Here is a 13,491-nt window from a genome sequence, read left to right on the forward strand (position 1 = left end):
TATGAAACTGTACATGATATATGAAATATATATACATATGTAGAGATTCAGATATGACATTGTTAACACATATTAACATAATGGTCACAGACAAAATAAGTCGGTGCTTTATTATTTCATGTATTAGCATACAGTACAACAAATGATGTGATAATGAAACTGTACATCATAGATGAAACATTTGTACATATGTAGAGATTCAGATACAACATTGTTAACACATTAACATAATGGTCAAAGACAAAAAAGGTCAGTGCTTTATTATTTTATGTATTAGCATACAGTACAAAAAATTATGTGATTTTGAAACTGTACATCATAGATGAAATATATATACATACATACATATACTAAAAGGCCCTTTCTCCCATACAAGACGATGGCCTAGTCAAGGCATACACCCACCCTTCATCCATCCAAACCCCATCTGTTGTCTCAACCATCTTAGCTGCTTGCGAATGAAGGGTCATCCCTATTCACTGCACATTGTTTAGGTCAAGAGACACTACATCTCCATAGCAAAGTGTAGTAGGTGTCCAAATCTAAAGTTCAAATTATCTACCCTCCTTCATTTTCTAGTGACACTTCCCCCTTATCTACTCAAGAATTTACGGAACAGAGAAGAAATTCATCTGGGCCTCACCAGTTTCTCATCTGTTCACAACTACTCTCATCTCACATTTGCATCTGTATATATATATAAATATATATATAAATATATATATATATATATATATATATATATATATATATATATATATATATATATATATATATATATATATATATATATATATATATATATATATATATATATATATATTTTGGTGAAGCATGGTAGGAGATTCTCTTAAAAATGATAGCATAAGAATTATTATCTTTTTCCATAAGCTATCAAGCTTGTGAAAAGTAGATTTCTGGTAGGGGTAAAAGGAGTAATTCAAATCTCCATAACTCATAGGAAACACAAAAGTTATAATATATATATATATATATATATATATATATATATATATATATATATATATAATATATATATATACTATATATATATATAATCATATATATATATATATGTATATATATATATATACATATTAACAACCACATCAATTTATCTTTCATTCACAACCACTTTCCACTCACACCTGTCTTTAGCCCTCTCCCTTTGCCAATCAATTGACACATCTTGTCCCCAAAGCCCCCATCCACCCCATCCACCATATTCTTGGTTTTCCCATCAAATCAACTCCATCCTCTTCAGCCTTCCACACTCTTTTTTACCAGTCTTTCTTCACTCATTGAATTCATACACCCAAGCCATCCTTTAATTGACCCTATCTTTTATGTAAAAAAAAGTTGTCAGGCAGAGCACCTCGAAGAGTGCTGACATGATTTGGTCATAGAGAAAGAATAAGTGAGAAGAGACAAGCAAAAGGAGTATAGTGGTATATGAATTTCAATTTAAAACAGATGAATGTATATTTATTATGACTGAATATAAAATATATATATGGAATTTATATAAAGATAACAGACTGTGAAGTTAAAAATCCAAAGTTTGCTTTTGAACATTATATTTCAAGTAAACAGATATCTAGATTCAAATATGACATTGTTAATGCATATTAACATAATGATCAAAGACAAAATAAGTCAATGTTTCAATATTTTATACATTAGTTTACAAAGAATGATGTGATTATGAAAATGTACATACATGAAATATATATACATATACCAAAAGGCCCTTTCCCCCACACAAGGGGATGGCCAATTCAAGGCATATAACTACTCTTCACTCATCCCACAGCTTTCCAAAACTCCCTTTTTTGTTCATCCATCTTAGCTGTTTGTGGATGATGGGTCATCCCTATTCCCTGTACATTTACCCTTCACCCCATCCATTCATCTTATTCTTGTTCTTCTCATCAAGCTGACTCCATCAACTTCTACCTTCCATACTCTTTCCTAGTCTTCCTTCACTCATTCTTTCCGTACACCCAAACCATCCCAGTATTCTTTAATTGACCCTATCTTTAATGAGCTGTTGAGTAGAGTTGCTCAAAGAGTACTGAGATCATTTGGTCATATAGAAAGAATAAGTGAGGAAAGACTAGCAAAAAAAAAAAGTAGAAGGTGGAAGTGGGTGAGGGTAACTTAGGTAGAGCAAGAATGAGGTGGACAGATGAGGTAAAGGGTGTGCTGGATGCAGAAGTTTTATCTGCGGATCAGGGTAGAGAGAATGCAAAAGATAGGAGTGAGTAGAGGAAGATTGTGAATGGATGATAGATATAGCTTGAAGGGATGTTCTCATGATGATGATGATATGGTTTAACGTCACAAACTCCCCCCTACTGGAAGGCTAGGACGGTGCCCCTCACAGAGAACTTTGTAATGTGAAATTTAATGAACCATGCCCTTGGTTCAACTTCGCCAGTGACAGGATTCAAACCGCCATCACCTCAACCTTCACCACAAGTAACGACGCCCTAACCCACTCAGCCAGCGAGCTTCCTAAAACATTCACCCGAACAGGGACTAATCTCTGTAAATTATGTTGAATGAATGAGGGAAATCACCATATACTGAAGTGGTGAGGGTAAACCAGCTCTGGCTTATGGGTCCTACGGTGGAAGCACTGCCTCACTGCATTGTGGCAGGGAACTGGGATGACCAAGGACTGTGAAGATAGATCCTTGATATGCTATGATCATATAGTGGGGGACTGGAATTTATTCTGAGTCACTGAATTTAGTCTGTGGCCTTCAAAATCTCTTAAACAAGGGTCCATTAAACTGAGTACTTTGACCTCTTTTATGCTGTAAAGCTGTACAAACTGGGATACTGTAGAAATGAAAGATAAAAAATAACTCATCTTAATACCCCCAGAAATTGCTCATTAAAATGACATTAGTATATACACAATGTAACAGCTGTTAGCAAAGTTCATGACCATTGACCATAAAGTGTATAGATGTACTATCTCATGGAGAGGGGGGCCAGAGGCTCACCAAATTGCATCACTATACTATGAGCACTATGAAATGACAATCAGAGTTCAATCGCACTCTTACTGCATGGCAGGTTATGGAGCAAAATCCAAAGCTCTTGTTATGGTCAAGTGGTTTGGCTTATTTCAGTATAAAATAATTACACTAGCAATTCAAGCCAATACCAATACATATGAAGTAATCAACAGATGTAAATAATATAGACTGAATCACAGGTAAGAATGTCTTAATATACAACTCAAAAAAGGCTTAATGAGGGGCTTAATTCCCTGTACAAGTGGCTGAAAAATTATAATAAAGTCCAAGACAAAACTATATTTGCAGTTATGACAACCCATCTTGTTCATAAGAAAGCAATTGCTAAGAAATATGGAGAAGAGCTTTAAAAGAGGTGGACAAGTGTGTTGTAAACTGATACAGAAGGTATGCAGGTGTGGGAGCGGAAGGAGACTGAGGTGTTACCCAAAGTACATAACACTATAAAACAACCCCCCTTATCTAATGATTTAAGGTCCTTTTGCATATGGTAATAAGGGTGAGTTGGTGATGTTGCCAGACAGTAAACCAAGATGATTAGGTCAATATCCTTGACACAAATTTGGTTTAGTGTTTTACTCATAAAACCAAATTGAAAGGAATAAGCTTTGTTTAAGACTTCTTACTGAGAACTTAAGGACAAGAGCTGAGGCACGGGTAAATCAATAACATGAAAGTTGGAGGTGGAGTTCAGACATGTCTAGCATAACATCCAACCTGAAATCCTCCAGCACCTTGAAGATGCTTTCCCCAAGAGGGTAAAGGTCTTCTTAAAGAAAGGCTTCCTTATGACAAAAGTGGCCAATTATGGACAATTGTTTAAGACAATTTTCAAGTTTCTCCATGAGGTAGGGAGTTTGTGTGTCAGTGTTATTTGTTATGATCTGCTGCTGGCAGTTGTAGATAAAACAATATGCAATGCCTGGTATGTTGGTTTGGTGAGTGGTGTGAGGCTCAATTCTTTACAGAAATAATCTTTCCTATCAGTTTGGACTTGGTATGGGGGAGAGATGAACCTAAGATCCTGGATGTTTTGGTGGTTTATTCAGAATTCATTAGTCATTCAATTTGGGCCTCTTCAGTCCTTTTGATATTCTTTTCAAATCTGGCTTCTTAACCTGAAAAACAAAGTGTTCATTTTGGTTGCAGCTAGTTTCAAAAAGGTGCATTCTGTAAATGCAAATAACTAGTTTCCATCCCATATTTTTCCATATATGTTGACATACATATACTCCACAAAAATTGCTTTAATAGAAATTTATTGATAACAGCCTATAGACCAATAATCTTAAATTATATAATTAAGGACAAAGAACGAGACATAAATTCCATGTCCAAACTTACCTTCTTACTGATGGTGGACAAATACGTCAGTTCAACCAAAGGAACAACTGCTGGTCTACCATGAGCACATTGGAAGGGTAACTGACACTGTTCTAATTCAGATATCAATTTTCTGCATTCCTCCAGGCTCATTGCATCTCCAAATTTGATTGCACCTAGCAAACAATTAAATAAATTTAAGATTTCTTCTTCTAATGACAAAGAATGTAAAATCTTTTTCCCATGTACAGCTTATATATATATGCAACTCAGATGATTGTAGTGGAGTACTATATTTATTGATTAAATAATATGATAAACTGACTGACAATGTCAGCTAATCAAAAAACTCAAATCAGGCATATTTTCCAAAGAGCATACTAACCTCTACATGCCTGTGAGTTTAGAACACTGGACAAAACTCTGGGCATTATTGGTGCTGTCCCTTTTGTTTGCTTCAATGTATAGCAAACTTCCCTTATAAGACTTTCTACAATGGCAGTCACTGTTTGACATCTTTTATGTCGTAGTTCACTTGCTTCTCGAGCTACAAGACAATTTGGCATTGCATTTATCAGGACCTTGGTTGGGCTTTTCTGTGTAAGAAGGGAGAAAGATGTAAGTATATATGTATGTATGTATATATATATATATATATATATATATATATATATATATATATATATATATATATATATATATATATATATATCCCTGTGGTGGGGGAAAAGAATGCTGCCACCAAGTCTTCCCACTTGAGTTGTACGAGGTGACAAAAATGGGACAGGGATAGGACTAGCAATCCTGCTACCTGTAGCCCCAAAGGGATTCCTAAAAAAAGTAAAAGCATAAGAGGGTCTAGGAGTTTTCCAACCAGTACCCTAAGGTTTGGGTCTTTTAATATGCGTGGATGTAGTACAGATGAGAGTAAAAGAGAAGAGATAGGGAGTATGTTTGTGAGGAGAAAGATGGATGCGTTGGCATTGAATGAAAATAAGTTGAAAGTGAGGGGCAAGTGTGAGTTTGGGAGTGTAGTTGAGAGGTTCTCAGGAGTGAAGAGAGGACGAGGGAGAAAAGGGGTGGCTATACTAGTAAGTGAAGAGATAGGTAAGTGTGTAGTGGAGTGGAAGGAGGTTTCTTCAAGGTTAAGGTAGATGAAGGTGAAGCTGGGAAGGGAGTTGTGGGTTTTTGTAAGTGCATAAGGGCCTGAAAGTGAGCAGAGTGTAGAGGAAAGGGAGGCTATTTGAATGGATTTAACCAAGTGCATAGGGGGATTAGAGAGAAATGTCAATGTAGTTGTAATGGGAGATCTTAATGCTAGGGTAGGAAATTAACCAATAGACGGAGTGATTGGGAAGTGTGGAGTTCCAGGAAAAAATCATAGTGGAGAGTTGATGGTGGAGATGTGTCTCAAAAGAGAGATGATGATAGCAAATACAGTGTCTCAGGAAAGTCAAGCATAAGTACACATGGGAGAGGGTGGTGGGTGGAATGGTGGTAGGTAGAGTGTTAATAGACTATATTGTGGTAACCAGGAGTATAGTAAGAAGAGTTAAGGATGTACATGTTCTAGGGGGAGAGAGTGGGGGAATATCAGATCATTTTCTGGTGGAAGGTAAGTTGAGAGTGGAGGATAGGTGGAGAAAGAGGAAAAGGGCAGAAGGTAGGGAGGTGCTTAGAGTGAACTGCTTAAATGAGAAAGAAATGGAGAAGGAATATAAGAAGCTGAGAGAGGAATGGTAGGGAGTGAAGGATAGAGTAGAACTAGGAGTGGAGGAGGAATGGGGATGGTTCAAGGAGGGAGTCATAAGGTGTGCAAAGATGGTGTGTGGAACAAGGAGGATGGGAGAAAATAAAAGGAAGGGTGGTGAGTGGTGGGATGAGGAAGCAAAGAAGGGTGTAGAAGAGAAGAACCAAGCTTTCATAGATTGGTTACAAATTAGGATGAGGGAATCATATGAGAGGTACAAAGAGAAGAGAAGAGAAGTAAAGCATAAGATAAAGGAGGCAAAGAGGAGAGCAGATGTGAAATGGGGTAAGAGTATGACAGAAAATTTTGAAAGTAATAAAAAATGTTTTGAAGAGAAATTAAGAGAGGAAGAGGAGGCAAATCAAGTAGAGAAGAAAAGGTAAAAGGTGCAAATGGAGAGATGACTATGGAAGAGAAGGCAATGAGAGGAAGGTTAGCAGAGTATTTTAGGGAATTGCTAAATGTGAAGGAGGAAAGGGAGGGAAAGGTAATTGCAGTGAGAATCACTAAGAAAAGACCATGACGAGTGAGGAAAATGGTGGAGAAATAATGAAAGATGAAGTGAAAGCAACTGTTAAGATGATGACAGCAGGTAAATCACCTGGGTTGGATGGATGCCATGCAAAATGTCTGAAGAAAGGAGGTACAGTTATGGTGGACTGGTTGGTGAAGTTATTTAATGTTTGTTTAAAAGAGGGTAGAGTGCCGGAGGACTGGAGGAGTGCCTGTATAGTTCCGCTTTACAAGGGAAAGGGGGACAAGTGTGAGTGTAGTAGTTTCAGAGGGATCAGCTTGTTAAGTGTAGTTGGGAAGGCTTATGGGAGGGTCTTGACTGAGAGGATTAGGAGAGGAACAGAGGGAGTAATTGGTGAGGAACAGTGTGGGTTTAGGACAGGTAGGGGTTCTGTAGATCAGATTTTTGTGGTAAGACAGATATGTGAGTAAACTATAGGAAAAGGTAAGGATGTTTTTTTGGGCTTTTATGGATTTGGAAAAGGCTTACGACAGGGTAGACAGGAGGGCATTGTGAGAGGCATTACAGATATATGGGATAGGAGGAAAGCTATTAAGAGCAGTCAAGAGTTTTTACGAGAGTAGTGGAGCTTGTGTTAGGATTAGAAATGGAGAGAGTGAATGGTTTGAGGTAAAGGTGGGACTTTGTCAGGGATGTGTTATGTCGCCCTGGCTGTTCAATCTATACATGGATGGGGTGATGCGAGAGGTGAATGCAAGGGTAGTGGGTCAGGGGTTGAAGATGGTTAAAGAAAATGGAGAAAAGTGAGAAATAAGCCAGTTGTTGTTTGCTGATGACACTGTGCTTATAGCAGGATCAGAGGAGGGATTGAGGAAGTTAGTGACAGAGTTTGAGGTGTGTGAAAGAAGGAACCTGAAGATAAATGGGCTTTTATGGATTTGGAAAAGGCTTACGACAGGGTAGACAGGAAGGCATTGTGAGAGGCATTGCAGATATATGGGACAGGAGGAAAGCTGTTAAGGGCAGCCGAGAGTTTTTATGAGAGTAGTGGAGCTTGTGTTAGGATTAGAAATGGAGAGAGTGAATGGTCTGAGGCAAAGGTGGGACTTTGTCAGGGATGTGTTATGTCGCCCTGGCTGTTCAATCTATATATGGGATGATGCGAGAGGTGAATGCAAGGGAAGTAGGTCAGGGGTTGGAGATGGTTAAAGAAAATGGATAAAAGTGGGAGATAAGCCAGTTGTTGTTTGCTGATGACGCTGCACTTGTAGCAGGCTCAGAGGAGGGATTGAGGAAGTTAGTGAGAGTTTGAGAAGGTGTGTGAAAGAAGGAAGCTGAAGATAAATTAGGGCAAAAGTAAGGTGATGAGATGTACAAGGGGAGAGAGTGACAGTAGGCTGGAAGTGAGCATCAAGGGAGACTGGAGGAAGTGGATAGTTTTAGATACTTGTGTGTGAATGTGGCAGGAAAGGGAGGAATGGGGGTGGAGGTAAAATGTAGATTGAGAGAAGTGAGTAAATGCCTTGGTGGATTAAAAAGTGTAATGAGAAATAGACATCTGGGAATGGATGCTAAGAGGAGGTTATATGAAGGAGTGATTGTGCTGACAGCAATGTATGGGGCAGAAACATGGAACATAAGAGAGGAAGAGAGAAGGAGTTTGAATGTGTTTGAGATGAAATGTCTGAGAATAATAATAGGAGTTACTAGGCTAGATAGAGTGAGAAATGAGGAGATGAGGATGAGGGGGTGGAAAGGGAGTTGGGAGATAGGGTTGATGAGAGAGTATTAGGATGGTTTGGACACAGAAAGAATGAGTGAAGAAAGATTAGTAAAAGAGGTGTGGAAGGCAGAGGTGGAAGGAGTGAATATGAGGGGGCATCCTAGGATGAGATGGATGGATGGGGTAAAAGGGGCATTACAAAAGAGAGGAATGTCTGTTGAGGAAGGATGGGAGAGGACAGAAGATAGGGGTGAATGGAGAAGGGTTGTGTATGGATGATGCTGTGATGCATGAGGGGGAGTGGGTGGGGGATGGGGGGTGAGGAAGTATGTATGAGAAATAATTTGACACAACCTGAAGGGATTTCTCCCCGTCTTCTCCTTTTCTGCATGAGGGGATGGAGAGGGGGGGGGGGTCGCCGAATTAATGAAGTGGCCTTGCTGTGGATGTGCTGTGTCTTGCGACACTGCTTCTGACCCAGGGCAGTGGACAGGATGCAGGGATGACCCATCATCCAGGAGGTGCCAAGATGAGAGGGAGGGAGGAGGGTGGAGGGGAGTGGAATATGTAGGGGATAGAATGGGTGGGAGTGGTTTTCTATGCCTTTTTCTTTTTGGCTACCCCCATGTAAGGGGGAAAAAGCCTTTGGTGTATGTATGTATGTATGTACAGCATGAAGATTAACACAAGGTCAGAGTAGAAAACTGGAAAAGTAAGACTTAGGAAATACACCTTTCCACACAGATGCACAGATTTTTTGAGTAAGTTGAAAATAAATGTAATCCAGGCAACCAAAAATTCATTTACGGCAAAATTTGATAAGTGAAAACAAAAAGACAGGACCCTATGAGCACAGCTCTAATCCTATATACAACTAGGTAAATACACAAAGTTCTGTATTGGCTCCAATAATGTTTGCCGTATACCGTATTTTCCGGCTTAAAATGCGCATCGGGTTATAATGCGCACCCATGCACTTCGTTATCTCAGTACACAGATAGCGCGCACCGACGTATAACACGCATGCCAGGAAAAGTCACTGGTGGCTAAAGCTCGTGAACTGCATGTATGCGACTCCTGCTTGCGTTGGTCCATTGTTTTGTGGGAAATTTGAGCCATGAAAAGTTTATTGAATACAAAATGTACATGAAAATTTTTGGATTTTTACAGAAAAATTGTAATTTACTATCCTGAGGGAATAATTCATCTTACAAGTTTTTATCACCGTGTACAAGTTTTTATCACCGTGTACAAGTTTTTATCGCCATGCAGCAACTATGTTTCGGTTCATAAGTGTCTTTACTGAAGTGACGTTTAGTTTAACAAACTCTCGCAATAGGGTGTTTAGTGTAGGCTAGATTGGCAATAGAACTGTCAATCTCGGCCCTGATCTCGCGTATTCCGGGTAAGCTAAAAAGCCAATGTTCATGATGTTGGTACCAGTGCTGTTTTACGGATCTCAAATATTTGCATAGACTACGATAATTAATGTTAGTAAAAATAAACCAATGAAATAACGGCAATTAATTACTTAGTATCATGTGAACGAGGTTACATGGAGAAGTATTTTTCATTGGCTAGAGCCACCGCTGGGAAATCTGTTGATTTGTCACTAAATTAAGTGTCAGTTTAGGCATCAATCAGCACACAACTAAGAAAAATTCGGAACTACATGTACCAGTATATGACTCATGTTGTGCGTTGGTCCCTTATTACTTTGTAGCTTAAATAGTTTGTAGGAAATATGATCTAAAAAAAGTTTATTGGAAGTAAAATATACAGAAAAATTTCGGGATTTTTACAGAAAAATTTCATGGTATATCTTGAGGAAATAATTCGTCTTTACCATTTTTTATTTAATACTGAAACAAACTACAGACTGTTTCGTTTTAGCTTTGAACCTACAATGACAGTGGTGAAATAGGAGTCTCTCATCGAGGTGACGTTTAGTTAATATAACTCCAGAAAGAGGGTGTTGTAGTCAGGTGTTTGACACGAGTTTATGAACGGCCACAACGGAATTTGTACCGTACCTAAAGTGAAGCAACAAAGCCAACATAAAAGTTCAAACTAGGATGCTGTGAACATGGGTAAATATCATGAATATTGATCATGTTTCATGGTGTTTAGGATTTAAACATGAAAAATAAGATTCGATAGATACCTACCTATACCAAATATTTATATAGCCCATGCTGGCATATTCTTTCATGTCACCATGGCTGTTCTTCTTGTTCTCACGGAACGTCACAGAAAAGTGTGCCGTCCTGACTTTGTGACGGCCAACATCGTCAAGTTGTTGTGAAAAAAATTACACACACAGCCGCAGAATTTTTATCGTAGGCCGTAGATAACGCGAACCACCGGATAACGCGCACCCCCCATTTTTAGGCCCTTCCAACGGAAAAAAGTCGCGCACTATACGCCGGAAAATACGGTACATAAATAACATGGATGAAGGTGTGGAATGTTATATGAACTTCTTTGCAGATGATGCAAAACTACTAAAGAAAGTAAGTACAGAGGAAGACTGTGAATCACTACAGAAATACCTGGATAAAGTCTGGGAATGAAGTCAAAAGTGGGAAGTGAACTTCAACATCAAGAATTGTAGTATAATGGAGTTTAGAAAAAGTAAAAATAGAATATCAGGCCAATATAAAACTGGTACAAAGGAAGTTAAAAAAGTTAGCTTGGAAAGGGACCTAGGAGTAATTATCAGCAAAGACATGTCACCAGACTAGTATATCAGCAAAATAGTCTGAGAAACCTTCAATTTACTAAGATCAATGAAAGTGACTTTTGACTACTTGGATGAGGAAAAGGTAAAGAAAATATTATTCACACTGACAAGACCAAGATTGGAGTATGCTGCAACACTATGGACACCCAGTACTAAAAGGAATATAAAGAATTTAGAAAGAATTCAAAGAGCATCAACAAAGATGGCACCAACACTCTCTAAATTGACATATGAACAAAGATTGTCCAAACTGGAACTACCAACCCTGGAACAAAGAAGAGAAAGAGGAGATCTACTGACCATTTACAGAATTATGAAAGGGATGGAAGTCCTTGATTTATTAAAGGTGGATAAAAGAAAAACAGGGGACATAAAAAGAAACTCAAAAAGGATAGTTATAGAAGAGATCTAAAAAAGAATAGTTTCCCACACAGTGGTGGATATTTGGAACAAATTGGATGAGGTAACGGTAAGTGCTAAAACTATACCAGAATTTAATAACAGACTTGATGCTGAAAGATATAAACATGGGTCGCTACGAGCATAGCTCTCTTCCCATATAATAAAACTAGGTAAATACAACTATGTAAATACACGGAAAGATATATTCAGAGAGAGACAGAGAGAGAGAGAGAGAGAGAGAGAGAGAGAGAGAGAGAGAGAGAGAGAGAGAGAGAGAGAGAGAGCACATGCACTGGGGAGAGGTATAGAACTTACTTTAGTTAGTTATGGGCATTATACAGTTACATATTTCCCTTCCTACAACACAAAAACAAAAGGTGTATTAATGCTTACCTCTTCAAAATGTATACCTATATCTTGAAAGACTGTTTGAAAGGCTGACATAATTTGCACTTCATCTTTCTGTATGGTCAGCTCTATAGCAGGTGAAGAAATAGCACTGCGAATAACACGTCTACCCGAAGGCAGAGTTGTATGATTTTCTTCTGTAATTTTCTCCAAACGAATTCTTTCATGTACAGCATGTTGGTCAAACACAATGATTACATCTTGTCCTTTTTCAATACTTTCTGTTCTCTTACCATCGTAATTTATCCTACAAACAATGAACTTCTTATCCAGCTGTCCGATTACCTATAAAAAGTTCAAAATAACCTTAATAAGATATTCATTTGACCCCTTCAATACTATGATGCATTTTTTTTTTTTGGGTTAATACCATCAGGGATGTATCATGCTGCTATGGCTGTTCAATATATACATGGATGGGGTGGTGCGGGAGGTAAAGACGAGGGTAATAGGCAAGGGACTGGAGATGGTTAAAGAAAATAGAGAGAAGTGGGAGGTGAGCCAGTTGTTGTTTGCTGACGACATTGTGCTTGTGGCAGGGTCAGAGGAGGTTTAGGGAGTTGGTGACAGATTTTGGGAAGGTATGCAATAGGAGAAAGCATAAACACGGCAAAGGAAACATGGACTGGAAGTGAAGCGTTTATTCCTGACGCTTTATCTATTGACTTTCTCAAAGGAATGAGCATACTGAGAAAGTCAATAGATGAAACGTCAGGAATAGATTCTTCTCTTGCAGTTCATGTTTCCTTTGCCGTGTTTATGCAATTGTTCACATGGATTTTCAATAGCAGAAAGTTGAAGGTAAATGTGGGTAAAAACAAGATGATGAGATGTACAAAGGGAGAGGATGGCAATAAGTTGGAAGTCTTAACCTCTTCCATACAATGACGCCTATGTAAGCATCATGAGGCACAAGTGGGTTAACAAGGATGGCAGTATCAGTGTCCTGATTATAATTATTAGTAGTTATAGCTAAGTGACCCCCAAATTCTGTGAACTGGTTTGATCATGTTTTCTGTGTTTATTATTATTCAGAGTGAAAGAGAATGAGTATTACAGCAATGACTTTATATTCTATAATGTAAGTACTGAAGTATGATGCATTGTACATTAGGCATCTGATGCTGCGTACGAGAATTTGACTCGTATTGAAGAGGTTAAAGGAGAGAGGCTGGAGTAGAAAAGAAGATGACATATAGGGCTGATGAAAGAGTACTGGGATGGTTTGGACACAAGAAAAGAATGAGTGAAGAAATATCAATAAATGAGGTGTGGAAGGCAGAGATAGAGGGAGTGAACTTGAGGGGACAACAGAGGATGAGATGGATGGATGGGGTGAAAGGGGCATTGAGAAAGAGGGGAATGTCTGTCAAGCAAGGGAGATGGGAGGAGATAGGGATGAAAGAAGTTGCTCTGTATAGATGATAGTGTTATGCAGAAAAGGGAGGGGTGCTTGTGTGTGAACGATATTTTGACGCAGCCCAAAGGGATTTCTCCCTGTCTTTTTCTGCATGAGGGGACAGAGAGGGGGGTTGCTAATTAAATGAAGTGGCCTTTCTGTGGATGTACTGTGTCTTGCTACATTGTTTCTAACCCAGGGCAGTGGGTGGGATACAG

At 38.6% G+C, this 13,491-nt stretch overlaps 1 protein-coding gene across 3 annotated transcripts in view; it reads right to left on the reverse strand.

Annotated features, from left to right (window-relative positions):
* Positions 1-1,109: 1,109 nt before the first annotated feature.
* Positions 1,110-13,491, reverse strand: part of LOC143038840 (DNA mismatch repair protein Mlh3-like) — a 41,304-nt gene continuing 28,922 nt past the window's right edge. For all 3 annotated transcript variants that reach the window (XM_076208454.1, XM_076208456.1, XM_076208455.1), the window contains 4 exons: positions 11,860-12,159; positions 4,759-4,969; positions 4,395-4,549; positions 1,110-4,168 (listed from right to left, as the gene is read on the reverse strand). In XM_076208454.1, the coding sequence (XP_076064569.1) occupies positions 4,106-4,168; positions 4,395-4,549; positions 4,759-4,969; positions 11,860-12,159 (729 nt within the window). In that variant the 3' untranslated portion in view covers positions 1,110-4,105. The remainder of the gene's footprint in view (positions 4,169-4,394; positions 4,550-4,758; positions 4,970-11,859; positions 12,160-13,491) is intronic.

The sequence above is a fragment of the Oratosquilla oratoria genome, chromosome 25 (assembly GCF_046742065.1).
Source record: "Oratosquilla oratoria isolate Oo_2021 chromosome 25, ASM4674206v1, whole genome shotgun sequence".
Classification (NCBI taxonomy): Eukaryota; Metazoa; Arthropoda; class Malacostraca; order Stomatopoda; family Squillidae; genus Oratosquilla; species Oratosquilla oratoria.